The 17,723-nt window shown below is 34.4% G+C and overlaps 1 protein-coding gene across 4 annotated transcripts; it reads right to left on the bottom strand.

The window, feature by feature from the left end:
• Positions 1 to 643: 643 nt before the first annotated feature.
• Positions 644 to 16,903, bottom strand: LOC113857908 (pyruvate dehydrogenase E1 component subunit alpha, mitochondrial-like). Of its 4 annotated transcripts, none has more exons than XM_027490193.1 (8): positions 15,987 to 16,820; positions 15,832 to 15,911; positions 9,398 to 9,475; positions 3,437 to 3,532; positions 3,266 to 3,337; positions 1,875 to 1,928; positions 1,687 to 1,752; positions 644 to 994 (listed from the first exon to the last, which is right to left on the bottom strand). In XM_027490193.1, exons 1-8 carry the CDS (start codon positions 16,684 to 16,686, stop codon positions 950 to 952), a joined length of 1,191 nt encoding a protein of 396 aa, XP_027345994.1. In that variant the 5' UTR covers positions 16,687 to 16,820; the 3' UTR covers positions 644 to 949. The 4 variants fall into 4 exon arrangements, with proteins under 4 accessions (XP_027345994.1, XP_027345995.1, XP_027345993.1 ...); XM_027490194.1 differs by having other exon boundaries at positions 1,695 to 1,752; positions 15,987 to 16,788; XM_027490192.1 differs by having other exon boundaries at positions 644 to 1,752; positions 15,987 to 16,903.
• Positions 16,904 to 17,723: the final 820 nt, after the last annotated feature.

Below are 17,723 nucleotides of genomic sequence, written 5' to 3' on the forward strand. Positions count from 1 at the left end.
TCTTCAAATCTTAATCTCATATCTTAACAATTTCTTTAAATTTTATCAAAATTTTTCTAATTTTCTTGATTCTAAACTCTTAAAAACTTATTTCATTTCTAAAATCAATTATTTACACTCAGATCTTTAAATAAAACATAATTTAAAGATTTTCAAGTAAAATAATAAATGAAAGAAAGAAAATTACTTTACTTTAGAGCCGGAGACTTAATTAAATTAAATGGAAACTTGAAAGACCAACATCGAACATAGTCCCAACTTGAGAAATAAGGCCTTAATTCTACTCCCTATAAAATTTACAAGATCAATAAAATTTGCCAAACAAATCTGTTCAGCTTAAATAATTTGACTGGAAATGTAACCTCTGATAAAACCAAATTAGGCTATTTAAGAATATTATCATATGAAAAATTTCGTGCTTAATGATTTTCAATGACAAGGTGCAATTGCTTTCACTTTATACAGCCAGACATAACGTAGGGAAGCAAAGAGCAAGAACAGAAAATTAGCATCATCCAAATTACTAAAAGCACCTGTATAAACAATTCAATCTGCAATGTACACCCGTGAAATTGTTAAAAACTGTCCAAAGAAAGATGAATTTTTAATACCCAAAAAATGGTTTCAAATGAACAATCTGATGAATGCCAAAGAAAAATGAAATGGCAAAATTTTGCCACCAATAATGGAAGTTTTGCACAATGAAATCCTCAAAATTTGCAGGATAGTAGTCGCATGCGTAATCAATTGAAGTAAGGGTGTGACAGTCAGGTCCTCCAAAATTACAAGGCGAAATCTAATAATTTCCATCGCATTGCTAATCCATGTCATATACAATTGTGGAAAGCTCAACAAATAGTAAGAGATGATCTTCTGAACTATTTATTCTCGATTATTTTGATTGGTCAGGAACTATGGGGAAAAGAATTGCAAAGGAAAAAGTTTTCCATCAGGGCAAAGTAGCTCTAACTTCTTTCCTATCAGCGCCACACGCCTGCAAGTCAGAAATCACCAAACATAGAGTTGAATAAACCACATCATCCACCAAGTAACAAATAATTGCTACCTACTTGAATGTAACAGCATCTGCATCTCATCTTCTTGTAATTTTAAAAACCCGGGCCCTCTTTGTTTTGTGCACTTTGGCTCTGTTTGTCAGTTTGATTTGGTGAAAAGGGGAGGGTGGGTTTTTTAATAAAAATTACTCCTGAAAAGTAGGAAAATTTTAGAAGCCCTCCAAAACCACTTACATGTAACTTTTAAGTTCTCTAGTCAGGGTCTTTCTTTAAAAAAATCATAATAAACATTAACATTGGAATAAGAGAGAGATTTAGCCTCCTTTCCCCCTCTTTCCTCCTATCCATAAAATCTTTTGCTTCCCTCTCCCTTCAAACTCCAAAAGAAAGCCACATGAACTGTCTAGAAATTAAATCCAACTATCCATTGTAATATAAAGTGAAGTCGTTCCTTCATGATTCCAAATATCTAAACTCTAAAATATTATTCCCTCCAGTTCAAAATAATTATCATTTTAGAGGTTTAATTGGCTTCGTCATTTCACTTTATGAAATTAATAAAGTACTAATTGTTCTTTTCAACTTTATCCTTATCTTCGAAAGCATGTTAACATTTGGTATTTTGAATATGATATAATAAAAGAATGAACAGGGATGAAATGATCACTACCTCAATACCTAAACCTTTAACATATACATTGGTAAATAGATCAGATGGATCTGGCATTTGACATTCCTGGAAAATCAGAAAAGAACACAACTCAGATTGTGAATCACAAGAGAGAACTGCCGAAGATGAAAATGTATGGAATACCTAAATTAGTATGAGAAGAAAAAACAATCAAGATATGGCTTCACCTTTGCTTTGGCAATGGTTTCGTCAACTTCTTTTCTTACTTCTTTTTCAACATCCTAAAAAAAGAAAGTGCATAATATGTCAAGCATTAAATTCTAATGGTTCATCAAAATAATATGATAAGAAATTTGATTTCTTCAAGAAAATAAGGAGCCAAGGAAAAAAAAATCCCAGAGTATAGCTCCTTACAAGAATGCAAAGCACCATTGCCCAGCTTAAAGCTAAAAGAAAATAACAATGAAAAATTATCTCACACACCAGCCTCGACTGCCCATATTAAGAGTCTTACACGTGACAGACCCCTTTCCCAAAGCAAACTAACTGTGACAGCTTACCCTCCTTATACTCATTTCCCTTCCTACCCGTCCTGGTAGAAACTTGCCAAATCTTAGGCTCATGACTGAGTTGTACCAGTCTACGTCCTGTTGCCCCAATTGGAGCTTTAAACACTTTGGCCCTAACACTCAATCACTGAATGCCTTGCCTCTTTCCCACTCTCAGCTTGCCATGATTTTATTTATGAATTCATCCTCGTTGCAAATATTCCTGTGCCACATGGGCCATACTTTGAGCTTTCCTAATACCACTGCTTGTCCAACATAATATATATCAAGACACTTGCAAGATAAACAAGAAGCTTCCTTCCCCCCCCCCCCCCCCCCCACCCCACAAAAAAAATAAAATAAATAAAAAGTTGAAATCCTAGAACCCAATGGGCAGAAAATTGGTGACAGTTACATTGAATTGTTAAGAAAATCATGACACATCATTCTAGATAGACAAACACGTCCACATACCAGAAGTAATTATACGCAGAATAAAGATAAAGAAGGAACTGCCATAATAAAAGTCTACCAACCCCCATAGTAGGTAACCTATGGGAACTCCAATTCCATGACAACTATTTTATAGCCAAAGTATAATGAAAAGTGTAGAGATTAAGAGAGAAAGAGCGTAGAGAGAAAAAAAGAGACAAATTAATGTGCTGGAATTAGATACTCTACAATGTATAAAGACCCTTATATTTATAAGAATAGATATGTAACCCTACTGGATCAAGCCCGTTATTATAATATTAAAATAAACCCTAATCCTAATACGTCTATTCTAGCTATTCATAACAAAAAGAAAAAACTATAAAATTTCAGAAAACCAACAATTGGAAGTATATTATCTAAAACATAAAATTTATTCATTCCTAGATGCCAGGCATCATAATAAAGAAAATTGTTTATATTCATGAACTGGAAACTTGAAAGTAAGATATCAATATGCCAGGAAAAACTTGATCACAGAACTCAAGATGAAAGCAAACGTATTTCATAGAAAACAGACAGACATCACATTTTACAATTGAAAGTACAGAGCATGAATACAAACTTCCTTCAATCACCTTTAGCTCCTTTTCAATAGCAATGTCATGAGTCAATAGCAGTTTTCTTACTCTCTCGATTGGATCACGCTCCTATAATCACATTGGAGAGGAGAAAATACAGATAGAGAAATAAAGCCTTCAACAATAATTAAACTAACAGAGCATTCAATTATGGTCATAGTAATATACCTGTCTCACACCAGAAATCTCATCACGTGTGCGGTATGTGCTGCCAGGATCAGACATGGAGTGGCCATGGTATCTGTATGTGTCCATTTCAAGAATCTGGACAAAATAATCAAGACAGAGAAATCAATCATGATATAACTTCAAAAATTTCATTTCATCTAGGCAACAAATGTAGCTATATGTACTACAGGTTAAACAAGAACAAAAGGTAATTGCTACTGGACAAAGTCAAACAGCCTCACATTTGAGGATAACATCTTTCTGCACTAGATGGAATGACAAGAATATATGCTCAAAACAAAGCATATGCTCTTAAGAATACAAACTATCAATAATAGATTATGTCAAAGATATGTAATTATAGTAAGGCTATAAATAAAAAAGTTAATATCTTTGTAATTACAATAATTAGGTAACTGAATATTTCGTTACTTAATTCATGTATTGATTATTCCTATTATAACTACATGCTTTTTTGTTTAGTTTTGTGTTGTGTGACACAATAATTAGATCTATCCATGTTGGTTTGTTTTGTATTGTGTGACACTCATTTTTTGGATATTTAGCACTGTTCAGCACTGTTCTGTACAGCATTAGGCCTTTGGTTCCATTGCTTTTGTTGCACATATGAGTAATTCTTTTGTTGGTGAGTTTCATTCTTCTTCATGAGCCCTTGGTTCTGGGGCTACATATCAAATTACCAGTCATAAGTCTCTTTTCTCTATTATCTCCACGTCTATGTATTTACCTTTTATAAGTATGCCTAACTGGTCTCAAACACAATTTCAAGGGCTTGGTACTATTCACTCTCTTCCTTCTATTTCAATGGATCATGTCATTTATGTCCTTGGGTCTCTTTTTAACTTGCTATCAATCAATCATCTTACTTGTTCACTTGATTGTATCATTTCTTTCACAAAAGATTTTGTTTTCCTGTCAGATAGGAGTTCAGGGAGGATGATACAACCAGATGTGAGTCTCATGGCTCCTATCAACTAAATATATCTGCTCATGCTAGTTTGGTAGTAGATTTTCCTCTTCTAATTCATGCTCAGCTAGAACATCCTAGTCTAGCCAACTTATAACAATCGGTACCAACTACCAAGTCATTCAAAATTATCCAATTTGTCAAGTAAGTTATGTCATTTAGAAAAACATAATCGTAGTTCTTTGACTAATTGTGTTAATCATCATTTTACCTCTGTATTTGCTTCAATTCATTCTGATGTATGGGGTCTCAGTCGTATTGCATCCATTTTAGGGTCCAAATATTTCGTTACCTTCATTGATAATTGCCCTAGATGTATATTTTTAATGAAAGATTAGTTTGAGTTATTTTCTATCTTCAAATCTTTCTTTCTTTCTTGAACTTAAATCTCAATTCAGTATTTCAATTTGTACCTTACAAAGTAATAATGCTCGTGATTAGTGAATATTTATCTCATTCCTTTAAAAATTTTATGGCTTCTAATGGCATCCTTCATGACACCCTCATGTGCTCATATCCCCCTCCCGATAGAATGGGGTTGCTAAACGAAAAAATAAACATTGAATTGAAATTGCTCATACTCTATTATGTCATTGTCCTGTTCTCCATCTCTTCTAGAGTGATACTACTCTTACTATTTGTTACCTCATTAATAGGATGTCATTTATTTTTCAAAACCAAATACCTCACATGGTTTTGTATTCTCACAAGTTTCTCCACCCTTTATCTCCTTATGTCTTCAAGTCCACTAGCTTTGTTCATAACCTTAGTCTTGAGCTTGATGAACTCTCACCTCAATTTTATAAATGTGTCTTTCTTAGTTACACTAAGTCTCAAAAAGGTTACAAGTGTATTTTCTAACCCTTTCATTATTTGGTCTTGACTGATGTCACTTTCATTAAATTTGTCCCTTCCTTTACTCCTAGTCCTCCCACTTTTGTTTCTGAATTTGTTTCTTTACCTCCTCCCTCTTCTATTACTTTCCACTATCTTCCACCACCCTCATCTATTATTCTAGAAGAACCTTTGTAGGTGTATCACCATCGACACTAGCCACCATTTGTGCCACCCCCAGCTACCAATAGGCCTCTTTTAGACTTGCCTCTAGTGTCACTCACTCTCTCCCCTCCAAACTGCCTCCTGTGATTGAGCTCCTTATTGTCCTTCGTTAGGTATAACTCTACTAGAAATTTTTCTCCTTATAGTGTTTCTTGGACTTACCATTACTTATCTCCCTTTCATTATACCTGTCTATATTCTTTGTTTTCTGTTTCTATTCTTAAGATTACCGATGATACTCTCTCACATCCAGGTTGAAGACAAGAAATGCTCAATGAAATGTGTGCCATACTTGAGATCTTGTTCCTCTTTCTCCTAGAAAATCTCTCGTTGGTTGAAAGTAGATTTACATAGTCAAAGTTTATCCTGATGATAAAGTCACCTTAAGGCTCACTTGATAGCCAAAGGTTATATGCAGATATATAGCTTAGACTATGATGACAGTTTTTCTCCTAGTGCCAAAATGACATCCCTACGACTATTCTTGTTAATGATTGTTATCCATCATTGGTCCCTTTAACAGCTTGATATTATGAATGTTTTCCTTCATAGTCATCTTGCAGAAGAAGTCTATACTAAACTATCTCCTAGACTTGTTATTTAAGAGTCTTCCAGACTTGTTTGTCATCTTTAAAAATCCTTATAAAGTCTCAAACAATCTCCAAAGGCATAATTTGGTAGATTTAACATGGTGGTTCAACAATTTGGTGTGAAACTAATCACTCTATTTTTATTGTCATTTGGTCTCAAGTTGTATTTACTTAATCGTGTATGTCAATGACATCTTCATTGCAGAGAATGATCACTATGGCATTCAAAAAGTAAAGAAACACCTTAGTCACCACTTCCAAACAAAAGATCTTGGTAGATTTAGATATTTCTTAAGAATTGAGATGACACAAACCAAAAATGGTATTATGATTTCTCAAAGAAAATATGCAATGAATAACCTAAAAAAACCAGGATTAATGGGGGCCAAACTTGTTGATACTCCTATAGATCCTAATATACCAAACTTTTGCCAAGTCAAGGAGAGCCACTTTTTTATCCAAAAAACATATAGAAGACTTATTGGAAAATTAATTATTTGATTGTTATTCGACCAAACATCTCTTTTGCAAACAGTGTGATAAGTCAGTTGCTTAACTTTCCTTGTGGACATTGAGATGAAGTAATTTGCATGTTGAAATGTATTGAAAGGGCTCCAAGAAAAGGTCTTTTATATGAAGACAGGACATACTCAGTTTGTAGGGTATTCAAATGTAGATCAGGTACGATCACCTAGTGATAGGTCTACATTTGGCTACTGCAACCTTATTGGTAGTAATCTGATTGTCTGGAAAAGTGTAAACAAAATGAGGTTACATGGTCTAGTGTAAAAGTAGAGTATCGAGTCATAACTTTAGTCATAGTTGCTCAACGAATTGAGATTGGAGGAGGTTACATAGATGACACTTATTTGCAATAATCAACAACCTTGCATATTGCTTCAAAGCCAATTTTTTTAGAAGACTAAACATATTGAGATAAACTATCACTTCATTAGAGAAAAAATCTTATCTAGAGATATCACCACCAACTTGGTAAATTCTAATAATCAATTGGCATATGCCTACACCAAGTCATTAAGAAGTCTTTGGATTAGTTATAAATGTGGCAAATTTGGTACATATGATTTATACACTTTATCCCAAGGGGGATATCGGAAATATATAATTATAGCAATATTGTAAATAGAAAAGTTAATATGTTTGTAATTTTGATAATTAGGTAACTGTATATTTCGTCATTCAATTCGTTTATTAATTACTACTATTATAAATAAATGTTTTGTTGTGTAGTTTAGACACAAATTCATTCTATGTCTCACATTCCTCTTTCTTCTCAGCAGATTACATGATTGACTAATTTAAAATAAATTAATAAAATCTTTCCAAAAGTAGACTGGATAAATTAACTAGAACGCTTGACTACATTCCAGCAAAACCATTCATTTCCATTAAGGTTCAAACTGGTTTAATGGAAGACAAATTGCTTCCCAGTGGCTTCTTTTTCTGATCATTTGTCAAATGACACAAAATTTGTATGATCAAGCATTTCATACAATTTATTTGAATCAAGAAAGGAATTTCCCTAGTGCAGAGTAAACAGTCAACTCCATAAATTGAAAAAAAGGATGATCCAAAAGCAACATATTTCAGAACACATGATACTTCAAATTCTAATGGACCAAATCAGTAATCAACTCTCCTTAAATCTTAACTTATTAGGTGAGGCTCATGATTGGTTTTATATTTCTAACACACTCCTGGACATGGAGCTGCTAGGCGTTAAGGCTACAAAGACTTTCTCTACCTTGAGCTGAAATAGTACTTCATATTTAGAAGAATGGCTGCTTCAGGGATCAAACTCCTAAACACTTGATCAAGGAGACCCTAATACCATGTCATGGATCAACTATCCAATTAGTTTAACATGTTAGATGAGGTTTGTGATTGATTTTAAGTCTCTAACACAACATTCCAAATTTTTCCTTGTGTCATGCATGTCATGCACTGTCCATGGTTCTTAGGACGACAAGTCCTATTGAACAAGCAATTGGTATCCACTTAATTATAACCATGAAAACCAAGGAGAAAATCAGATGTGATGAACTGCTCCAACCACGTTACCCATCAATTGGAGGCTACAAAGTACAGACATCTCTCTTGTTTGAAGTGACGCAGTGTTGGACATATTTTTGATAATGACTCTTCTCAAGCACTTGTTTGACACGGGTATGACACTCCTCATTAGGTGTTTGTTTAAAAACTATTTTTTATCAGTTTGGACACTTAAGCCAAGACATCAATATAGATGAACACACATTAGCATTATTAGAAAAAAAAAATCATTTTATACCTTCTAAAAAGTTAACTTAATAATGTAAAATATTAAATAATGTTTCTAGACTTTATTGTTTTTGCGACTCATTATTATAGAAAAATCATACAACTTAGTATATTGATTTGAGAAGATGAATGTGAAATAATTTTACCATAATTTGAGATTTTATTGTAAAATGACCAAGTGCTTATTTTGTAAAGCAATGTCTTTTAATATTTTTATTATTATTATCATTATTTTTATTGTTGTTATTATTATTATTATTATTATTATTAGGTGGTGTCCTAGTGTCCTATATTTTAGACTTAAGCTGTGTTACAGTGTTCTGTGTTGGAGTTTGTGCTGTATAGATTGGAGGAATAATGCTTGAAGCAATAAAACCTAAGCGATCCCCTCTTCCAAGAACAGAATGTGCGTTACTTCAAACAACTACATTATATACAAAATGAGTATGTTTCTTGTGATGAATCAGGCAATCAGCACCAATAAAGAAAAAGAAAAGCACTTATAATTGACATATAAAACTTATGACTACTTTAAGTGAATAGACATCAAGAATTAACAAAACTAAATGTAATTATTCAAGTATATCCCAAAAAGCAGGCAAATACTGAAATTAGTTTGCAGAAGCATATGCCCAGGTTACGTGAAACAAAAATCAGATACTACAAAAGTGTATTGAATGCACATTACCCACACGAGAAGACCAGATTCATCTCTTCCAGGTGCCCCAACATTTATAAAGGATGGACTATACATTTGCAAATTCTATGGCCTAAATCTAGCTTGATGTCTAATAAAACTTTCATGGCTAATTCACCAGATAAGGATTTCTATCAAGCATTCATCAGGTCCTAAAACTAATTTGATGATTTGATGACCAATAAAATAATCATGATTGATCCCTACTAATCTAAATAGTTTTGTCAACCATTAAGTCGATTTATCAACCCATAACATCCATTGCTAAAGGCAAATAATAAATTTTAGAAATACAAGTACAAATAACAGCAAGTAAATTTACTCACAATGGGGCCATTATCCAAAGCGTGTTTCTTTGCAAATTTACAAGCTTGTTTCACGGCAAGAGCATCCATGCCATCTACCTGTACAAAGTATAAATATTTATTTCTAACATTTCAAAACGATAGTTTAAGAAAATGCTACTACATATATTCAATCAGCACATGTATATAATTATATATCATAGTTCTCAGTCTTGGATTGCAAGCCAACACAACTGCGAACCAGCAACAAAATTGATATGGCAGTACAGCAGATAGTGAAACACCACACTATACTGTACTGGAGTTTTAGATACAACATGAATATTTTATTTATGCTATACATTATAAATACTCAAAATCAAAATAAATTTACCCATAAATAAAGACACTTACTGTTAATAATGAAAAGTATTAGTCTAAACAAACAATGTTAGGAATTCCCGATAAGAATGGAGAAAAGAAAAGGATGATTTTATTGATTAAAATTAAATAGAACAAGGAGAGAAACTCTCCTCCAGGGGTTTTCCCTTCACAAAGGGTTTCCAATTCTACAATTGAATAATTGAATACTTGCTCCATTCACGCATAAGATTTCCTGAATGCCTCTTTTCTAACCTTACTAAACCAGTTTATCTATCTAAACTTGCTCTAACTGGCTAAGTACACTAACTAGTGTTGTCAAGATCGGGATCTTGATCATGAGATCGCACGATCCCACGATCTTTCTCACCCTCCACGATCTAGACCATACAGAAGATCAAACCCCTCTAGGATCACTTGGGATCACAATCTTTTCCAATAAGATTGTGTGATACTTTCCAGTGTTCAAGTCGGATTTCCCAATTTAAAAAAACTCATTTCTCAATAGTTTTTTGACACGCTTACACTATTGGAACCCTATCTCATGCACAGTGACCACTTCCTTTCTTTTCTCTGTGTTTGTGCTTCTGCGTGAGTGACATCTTCTTCGTGTTTGTGCTTTTGCATGAGTGGTTTTGTGTTGCGTGCTTCTACGTGAGTGGTTTGCATTCTCTGCGCTTGGGTGTTCTCTGTGTTCTTTGGTCAACTAAGCCTGCATTGGCACAAAGTTCCCATTCTTTTGTAAAGCAACTTTATTTTCTCCCATTAATATAAGCCATTAATTGGGTGAAAATATTGGATTATTATGAGAAATAAATATTGATTATTAAATATTATTTAAATAATTTTTTTTAAATAATATAACTTTTTAATTATGTGATTTAATATTAATTTTTTATTTATGTTAATATATATGCTTATACATATATTTAAGTACAATTTTACATTTTTGGTAAAATCTTATAATCTATTTTAAGATCTACAATTTACGATCTTTTACCCCTCTCTCGATCTTGACAACATTGACCCTAACTATTCCTAACTACTATGACTCATTTTTACTTCCAAATAATACCATTTTACTCCTATGCCTAAAAAATCACCTCCTCAAAGTTCAACCTTGTTTTCAAGGTTGAAAGTTGCCAAAAAGTAAGATAGTTTTTGTGTTACTATTTTCCCTCTTCTTCATCCAATTTCTCATTTTCCACAAAAACAATAAGTGGCATTACTTGCATGCTCCTTTCTAGACATCTGAACCTCAGACTAAATGTCAAGTCACGTTGAAAGCAAGGTTATTAATGGCAAATGGCAGGTCGTGGCAGAATTATAACAAATATAATAAAATATATAAAAAATATATAAAGGTCATAGGAAATGATAAAAAGGAATTAACTCAAAACATAAGTAGCTTAACCCACAATTTAAAACATAACTCAATACAAAATAAACAGTTTTAAATTTTCTGTTATGTTGTCTTCTCTATTTTTATTTATCTTTTCATCTTCTGCTACTCTATTTTGGATTCTGTCCCCGATGCAACAGGGCAAGTAAAAATATTTACTTTTCTTTTCTGTCCCACAGTTTTTAGGATTTTTTAAGGGTAAAAAAGGCTTTTCCCTTTAAAACAAAATAACTTTCTCTTTTTCCCCTCAAAATAACCATGTTTTAAGTTTTTTTAAGGGTAAAATAGGTTTATCAGACTACATCCTAATCCATTTTCTTCTCCACTTCTCTTCCATGCTACCTTCTTAGATATCCCATCTCTTTTTGTTTTTTTCGTGGGCATGTCTCTGTCTTTGGTTTGGGGGTGGCTCCTTTCCCTGATCTGTCTCTGTTTTGCTTCCATCATCAGTTGTCAAAGATGGAGCAATTGTTGTCCGAGCTGCAGTAGCAACAGTCACTGGAAAAATAAGAGTTGAAGATTCAAAACTCAACAAGAACAGAAAGCAGAAGATGGAAGCTGAACCATGAATGAAGAACACGAAGAAGAGAGAAATGCGAGACGAACAAGAGAGGCAATGGTTATTTTTAGGGTTGGGCTCAAGGGTTCTTTTTTCTGGACAAGGTCGGGTCTGCGGCCCAACCTATTTTTTTTGCAAAAAAAAAAAAAAAAAAAAAACCCATTTTTCTACAAAATCATCATTCTTCCGCTATGCGCGTAAGGCTGCCCTGGCGCCACCACCGGAAAATACCATAAAACTCTATGCATGTAATGGAGAGCATGAAAACCGCCACCGATTCCCATTATAGCGGCGCCATAACCATTATTTGATAACACAGATTGAAAGCACCTCCCCTCTTCCTGCTTTCTAACATACTCCAAATATGGAAGCTGTTGAATACCTAATTTTCAAGGGGGTTGCTGCTTGTTTTGGAATTTATATCTAAAAACTGAATACACTGGCAATTTATTCTGACCATGCACACCCATCAGAATAGTTGGCCAGATTAGAGGCATTTTTTACTGATCCCAACAATTATTGTCCCTGCGTCAAACTGGATCAGCCACCAGATTTGCCCCAATTAAGCCTATTTGAGTCACAATCCTCCAGCTGACCTTAAAATTCATTGTTGCAACCTGAAGTTGAGACCCATAAATGAGTCCAGTGGCACACAACTATTCATTAAAATCTCTGCCCACAGTGATAGCCTTCAAGATATCGATGGGATCATGAGTCCAAAAACTGCATTCCACTTCTATTCATTTGTATACCTCCCAAGCATGGTTGTTAAACGCTTGATTTAACTCGTATGAGTTTACGATCTTAGATAAGGAAACTGAGTCAAATTGCATGTAAACTCATTTTTGGATAATCTTGGGTAAAATCAAGTGAAATCAGGTAAATTCATGAGTTTACACCCTATTTTACGAGTTTAACAAAACAAAGGCAAAATCACATTTTTTTTCACCAAAATAACACCATTTGGAATGAGAGTACCACTTTTCCTCCCTCTCTGATATCACATTTATAATTATGGCACCAAAATCACATTAGCATTATATGATTTGCCAGTATGATTTTTTCACCAAAATAACACCATTTAGAATGACAGCACCACTTTTCATCCCTCTTTGCAAGTTTTGAAACATCAAATTTACAATTATGGCACCAAAATCACATTATCATTATATGATTTGCCTATTTAAGTATGATTTTAACTTCATTATTGAACTTTATTTCAATATTATGAGTTTTTAAATATTATTTTTACATGAGGTAGACTCTTATAAGTTTACAATTCAAGTTTACGAGTCCAGTTTACAAACACTCCACGAGTTTACATAAACTCTCGAGTTTAACAACCTTGCTCCCAAGAAGTATCCCTAAAGTTGTGCTTCAAGGACCCCTGAAGCTTGAGCTACCAAGGCTTCAAATTTTTGGACACAATCCTCTACAGAACCTGTTTGATTCAGAGTAGTGAAACACTTGTATACCTATTACCCAAACTACATAGTGTGACTCATAAATTCAATCCCTCTATAATTTGCACAATTTTGAATATCACCCTTGTTCTTGTATATAGGAAGTTCAGTAACCAAAGTTGCTCCAGCTCAATGAGGGAAGGCTCCTTCACATGGTAGTTAAAATCGGGATGCGAATCGTAAAATCCTACGATTTTACGATTTATCCCAGCCAATCGATTTAGAGCGCAACAAAAATCGGAGCTGACTGAAATCGGTGTGAAATCGCGATTCAGATCGAGAAATCGGTGAAATCCTGATTTACTCCCGATTTCAGCCAAACACGGGTCGGATCGTCAAATCGGCCCAAATTGTATATAATTCGAGCCCACCCAGCCTTTTAATTAGGCGCGAATGAAATCCTGAGCCCGACACAGCTTTTTAATTAGGCGCGAAGGAGTCCTGCGTTCCTATCTTCTTCATTGAACCTTAAGTGCACTGTTAGCTAAGTCCTCTTCTTCTTCTTGGCGATTTGTCTGGTTCTCTCTGCCCCAACCTACTCATTAGCTATTTTTTTCTCATCTTCCTCTTGTTTTTTGGTGGATTATGCTTAATAGTTTTCTTATGAAATATGAATTATTTAAGTACTTTTAGTGATTTAATATATTTTTTTTAATTTCAGCTATTTTATATGCAGAATATGAACTTATATTCATGTATATATAATTTTTGTAAAATCTTACGATTCGATTTACGATTTTACGATTTACGATTTTTACTTCTCTTAACGATTTTAAGTAAAATCCCGATTTTAACTACCCTGCTCCTTCATTCCCTTTTACAACTGCGCACTAGCTCAGTTCACACAAAATAAAATTTGCTGAATATCTCATTTCTACCCTGATTTCTTCCTATTTATAACACTGAACTTTCTCTGACTAGCTAACTGCCCCAATCATTCCAATGTACCTTGACTTCCCCTTATTCTTCCAAGACATTTTCCTCATCAGTCCTAACACAATCACCATCAATTTAAGGCATAATCTGTTAGGTAATCCCCATTAGTAGTTAGTTAAAATAGATTAGCTAGATACTATTAGTTAGTAGGTGAGATGGTTTGAAAAAGGCATGTTGCCTATAAATAAGATGGGAGGTTAAGAGAGGGATATCTTGCCAATTAGAAAAGATTAGACTCAGGGTGAGAAGAGAATAGGATATCTCAAATACCCTAAGTTGTACATGAGAATAATACATTTTGTATCTTTCTTCATCTATTTTATTTATTTTGATCCAATGCTAGCAACTGGTATCAGAGCTCCAATCTTGGAGCTGTGAGCATATTTGTCAATCTCAAATAGCAGCATGGAGTGATTGACCTCAACAACGCTATATTGTAATAGCAAATAGCAGAATGACTACTATTCTGAGAATTTAAAATACACCAAATATAGATTATGCTACACATTTATATGCTGAAGATTTCAAATTTTAATAATTTGGGGTTCTTAGAAGTCAGAACAGAACAGAGAAGAAGAATAGAACAAAACAAAGTGGTCTCGCCAGAAAATGTGAGTCTTGATTGGAAATGTATGGCTGTGGGTACTGCATAATGGTGAGTTATAGAGCTGTTCAGATGTCAACAAGAATGAAGAAGGAAATTGTTGACATTGGTGGAGAAATGAAGAAAGAAATTGCAAATTGGAGAAGGGAGATCAAGGAGGATCAAAATATTAAGGAAATAAGGAAAGAACTGGCAAGCATTAGAAGAGAGCTAAAGGAGCAGAGACAATTGCAAATTTCAGGGATAGCTGCTGCAACAGCAAATTGCAATGCTACATCAGTTTGGAAGCAACCTGAATTGCAGCACACTGCTCTACTGCCATAACATGCAATTGATATGAAAGCATCAAAGTAGGAATACTACCCAAGTAAGGAGCCCAAGAAAGTAGCACCAACACAGGACCAAGACAACACCTTCCGTACCATGACCATCCCTTAAAACCTCACCAAGAATTTACACCTAGGGTAAACTAAATTAAGCAATAAGCAAACAGATCACAATTGTTTAACGGCATTCACATGATACATTAAGCTAAAATTTGGTCAAAACTTCATCAAATTAAACCATTAAGTTTTAAGAAAAACATTGCATGAATAGTGCAAACTTCAAACCCCTCCAGTGCATAAAATAATTGTAATTCGACCACCAAATGCTTCCAGTCCAACCAAAAGTTAGACAGATATTGCTGTATTGGGCACCACCACCAATATCTCCTAGGTCATCAGCTGGAAAAACCCAGCGACAAATGTACCCTTTTGAACTGAGATGAAAGGGCAATTGCACCCCTCGACCAACATAACATCAATCATTTCAAAGATAATTCCTAACAAGTAATTACTTCCTCAAAGTCTCAAAGATAATATTAACATAACAAAATCATTCCTCTAGTTATCCAACAACTAAAACTTTAACAGCACTACACACCACCATTCACCAACAACCAGACCATCAAACAGGAGCTCTTAAGCGCTGTTAGGTTTAAAAAAATGCTTTCTGTTTCTACATTGTGTTTTCAATGATAATTGCAAAACTGGCAACCCGTTTTCACCTTGTTTCCCATGCGAAAATAGAAGCATTTATAACACACTTCCTTAAACCAAACAATAGCCGTAAAATATCAATCTCTCTAACCTTCAATCCAGAAACATAATCCCCACGCTTGTAATAAGCAGGACTCTTAGCAGCCCTCCACTCAGCAGTTCCCATTCCATCTGTCACAAAAACCAAACAATATAAAACCAAATCCAAATCCAAATTAACTAATTAACCAAAACTCAAACACGCACAATGATTATTCTCGCAGACCAAAATAGCAGGAAGATCCCAAAGCGCAGCAATATTAAGCGCCTCGAACAACTGTCCTTGATTGGCAGCACCATCACCATACAAAGCAAAAGTCACATTCTCATCCTTACAATACTTCTGAGCAAAAGCCAAACCACAACCAAGCGGAACCTGAGCCCCAACAATCCCATGTCCACCGTAGAAACCACCCTCCTTTCTGTAAAAATGCATTGAACCACCTTTCCCCTTCGAGCACCCTTCGCGCCGCCCCATGAGTTCTGTGAACACCTCCATCAGCGTTCCGCCGCGGCTCAGGAACGTGCAGTGGTCGCGATACGCGGTGATGATGCAATCCTTTTTTGTTATCGCCGCTTCCATCCCCACCGCCACCGCCTCTTGGCCGTCGTAGAGGTGGCAGAACCCGCGGATCAGCTTCGCCTTGTAGAGAGAGTCTGCAGCGATCTCCATCCGCCGCATCACCACCATGTCGCGGAAGAATGAGAAGAGCTCCGCGGCTGAGGTCTCCACGGAGCGTGAGGGCGCGTCGCAGTTGTGAGAGGTGAATGGGACGGAGGTCTCTACCGTGAGGGGCTCCGAGGATGAGGAGATCGAACGACGTCGTAGCGATAAGATGGATGACATAGGTTTCACGAGATTCGAGGATAATGACGATAAAGAACTGCGCGATAGAGCCATTTCCATCTGTTACCCGAAAAAATTAGTTAAAAAATAAAACTGGAATTTATTTGATGAGCTCTGATAGAGATGAATGGGTATCTGTCAGAGGTTCAAGGGTTCTGTGAAGAGTGAGAAACAATGACAGAGAGTTAGTACATAAATGGGGAATTTTCGTTCATCATCATAATATTAAAGCACGTTGAATTATTGAAGTTGCAGAGCTTGTCGTCTGAGCTGATACACTTCATTTTTAGTACCATACAAATTTAAACTAACTCTTCAGTTAAAAGAATGGATTTTTTTAATTAAAAGAATTTAATTATCGAGCAGGGAACTTATACATAACACTAGATGAGGGTGACGTGAGTGATAAATTATACATCGACTACACTTCAGTTTAATTGTTATGCTTATGCAGGAGACGATAGGCCAGTGAGAAAAGATAATAAAAACTTTGTCCTGTAAAGCTTCAATATTTTGAAATATATATATTTAGTTTTTTAATTAAAAATCATTTCCATTTAGTAGAGCCTTTTCCGTTTCAATTTTGGACCATTTCAAGATTCTCTATCATTTTGTCGCGACCACTTCAAATTGTAAAAATGAAAATAAGAATAATACATGCTTACAATATTATAAATGTATTTCATTTAATTTTTTTTATAAAGGAAACACCCGTTGGTACGATTTATACGAAAGAAGCTTTTAATAAATATTAGATCAATGCTATAATATCAGATTAGGCAGAATGAAAATTTTGGGTTACAAATATTTTTGTTTAATAATACTAAATAACAGTAATATTTTTAATATATACTTATAATATGATTTAATTTATTTTAGGCCTTTAATTAGAAATGTATCATTTTGGTTGAAAAAAATGTAAAATTAATTTTATAAAATTGTCGTGCATGTGGGGTAACGGGGAGTTAACATTTTTCTATTTCAATGTTTATAACCTGTCCAAAATTTTCAATATAGCTGTCAATAATCATAATATATTGTTTAATTTATCAAATTTTTTAATTTATATAGTTACTAACTAACATTTTGAATGAAAT

Source organism: Abrus precatorius, unplaced genomic scaffold, assembly GCF_003935025.1.
Source record: "Abrus precatorius isolate BTA unplaced genomic scaffold, Abrus_2018 Scaffold2, whole genome shotgun sequence".
In the NCBI taxonomy this organism is placed as follows: Eukaryota; Viridiplantae; Streptophyta; class Magnoliopsida; order Fabales; family Fabaceae; genus Abrus; species Abrus precatorius.

Bases quoted from the DNA above. Each gene is read 5' to 3' on its own strand.
- LOC113857908 (XM_027490192.1), bottom strand. From the start codon at position 16,686: ATGGAAATGGCTCTATCGCGCAGTTCTTTATCGTCATTATCCTCGAAT. The intron at 15,912-15,986 runs GTGCGTGTTTGA...TTTTTGTGACAG, and splicing joins GGTCTGCGAGAATAATCATT to ATGGAATGGGAACTGCTGAG. The intron at 9,476-15,831 runs GTTAGAGAGATT...TACTTTGTACAG, and splicing joins ATTATGTTTCTGGATTGAAG to GTAGATGGCATGGATGCTCT.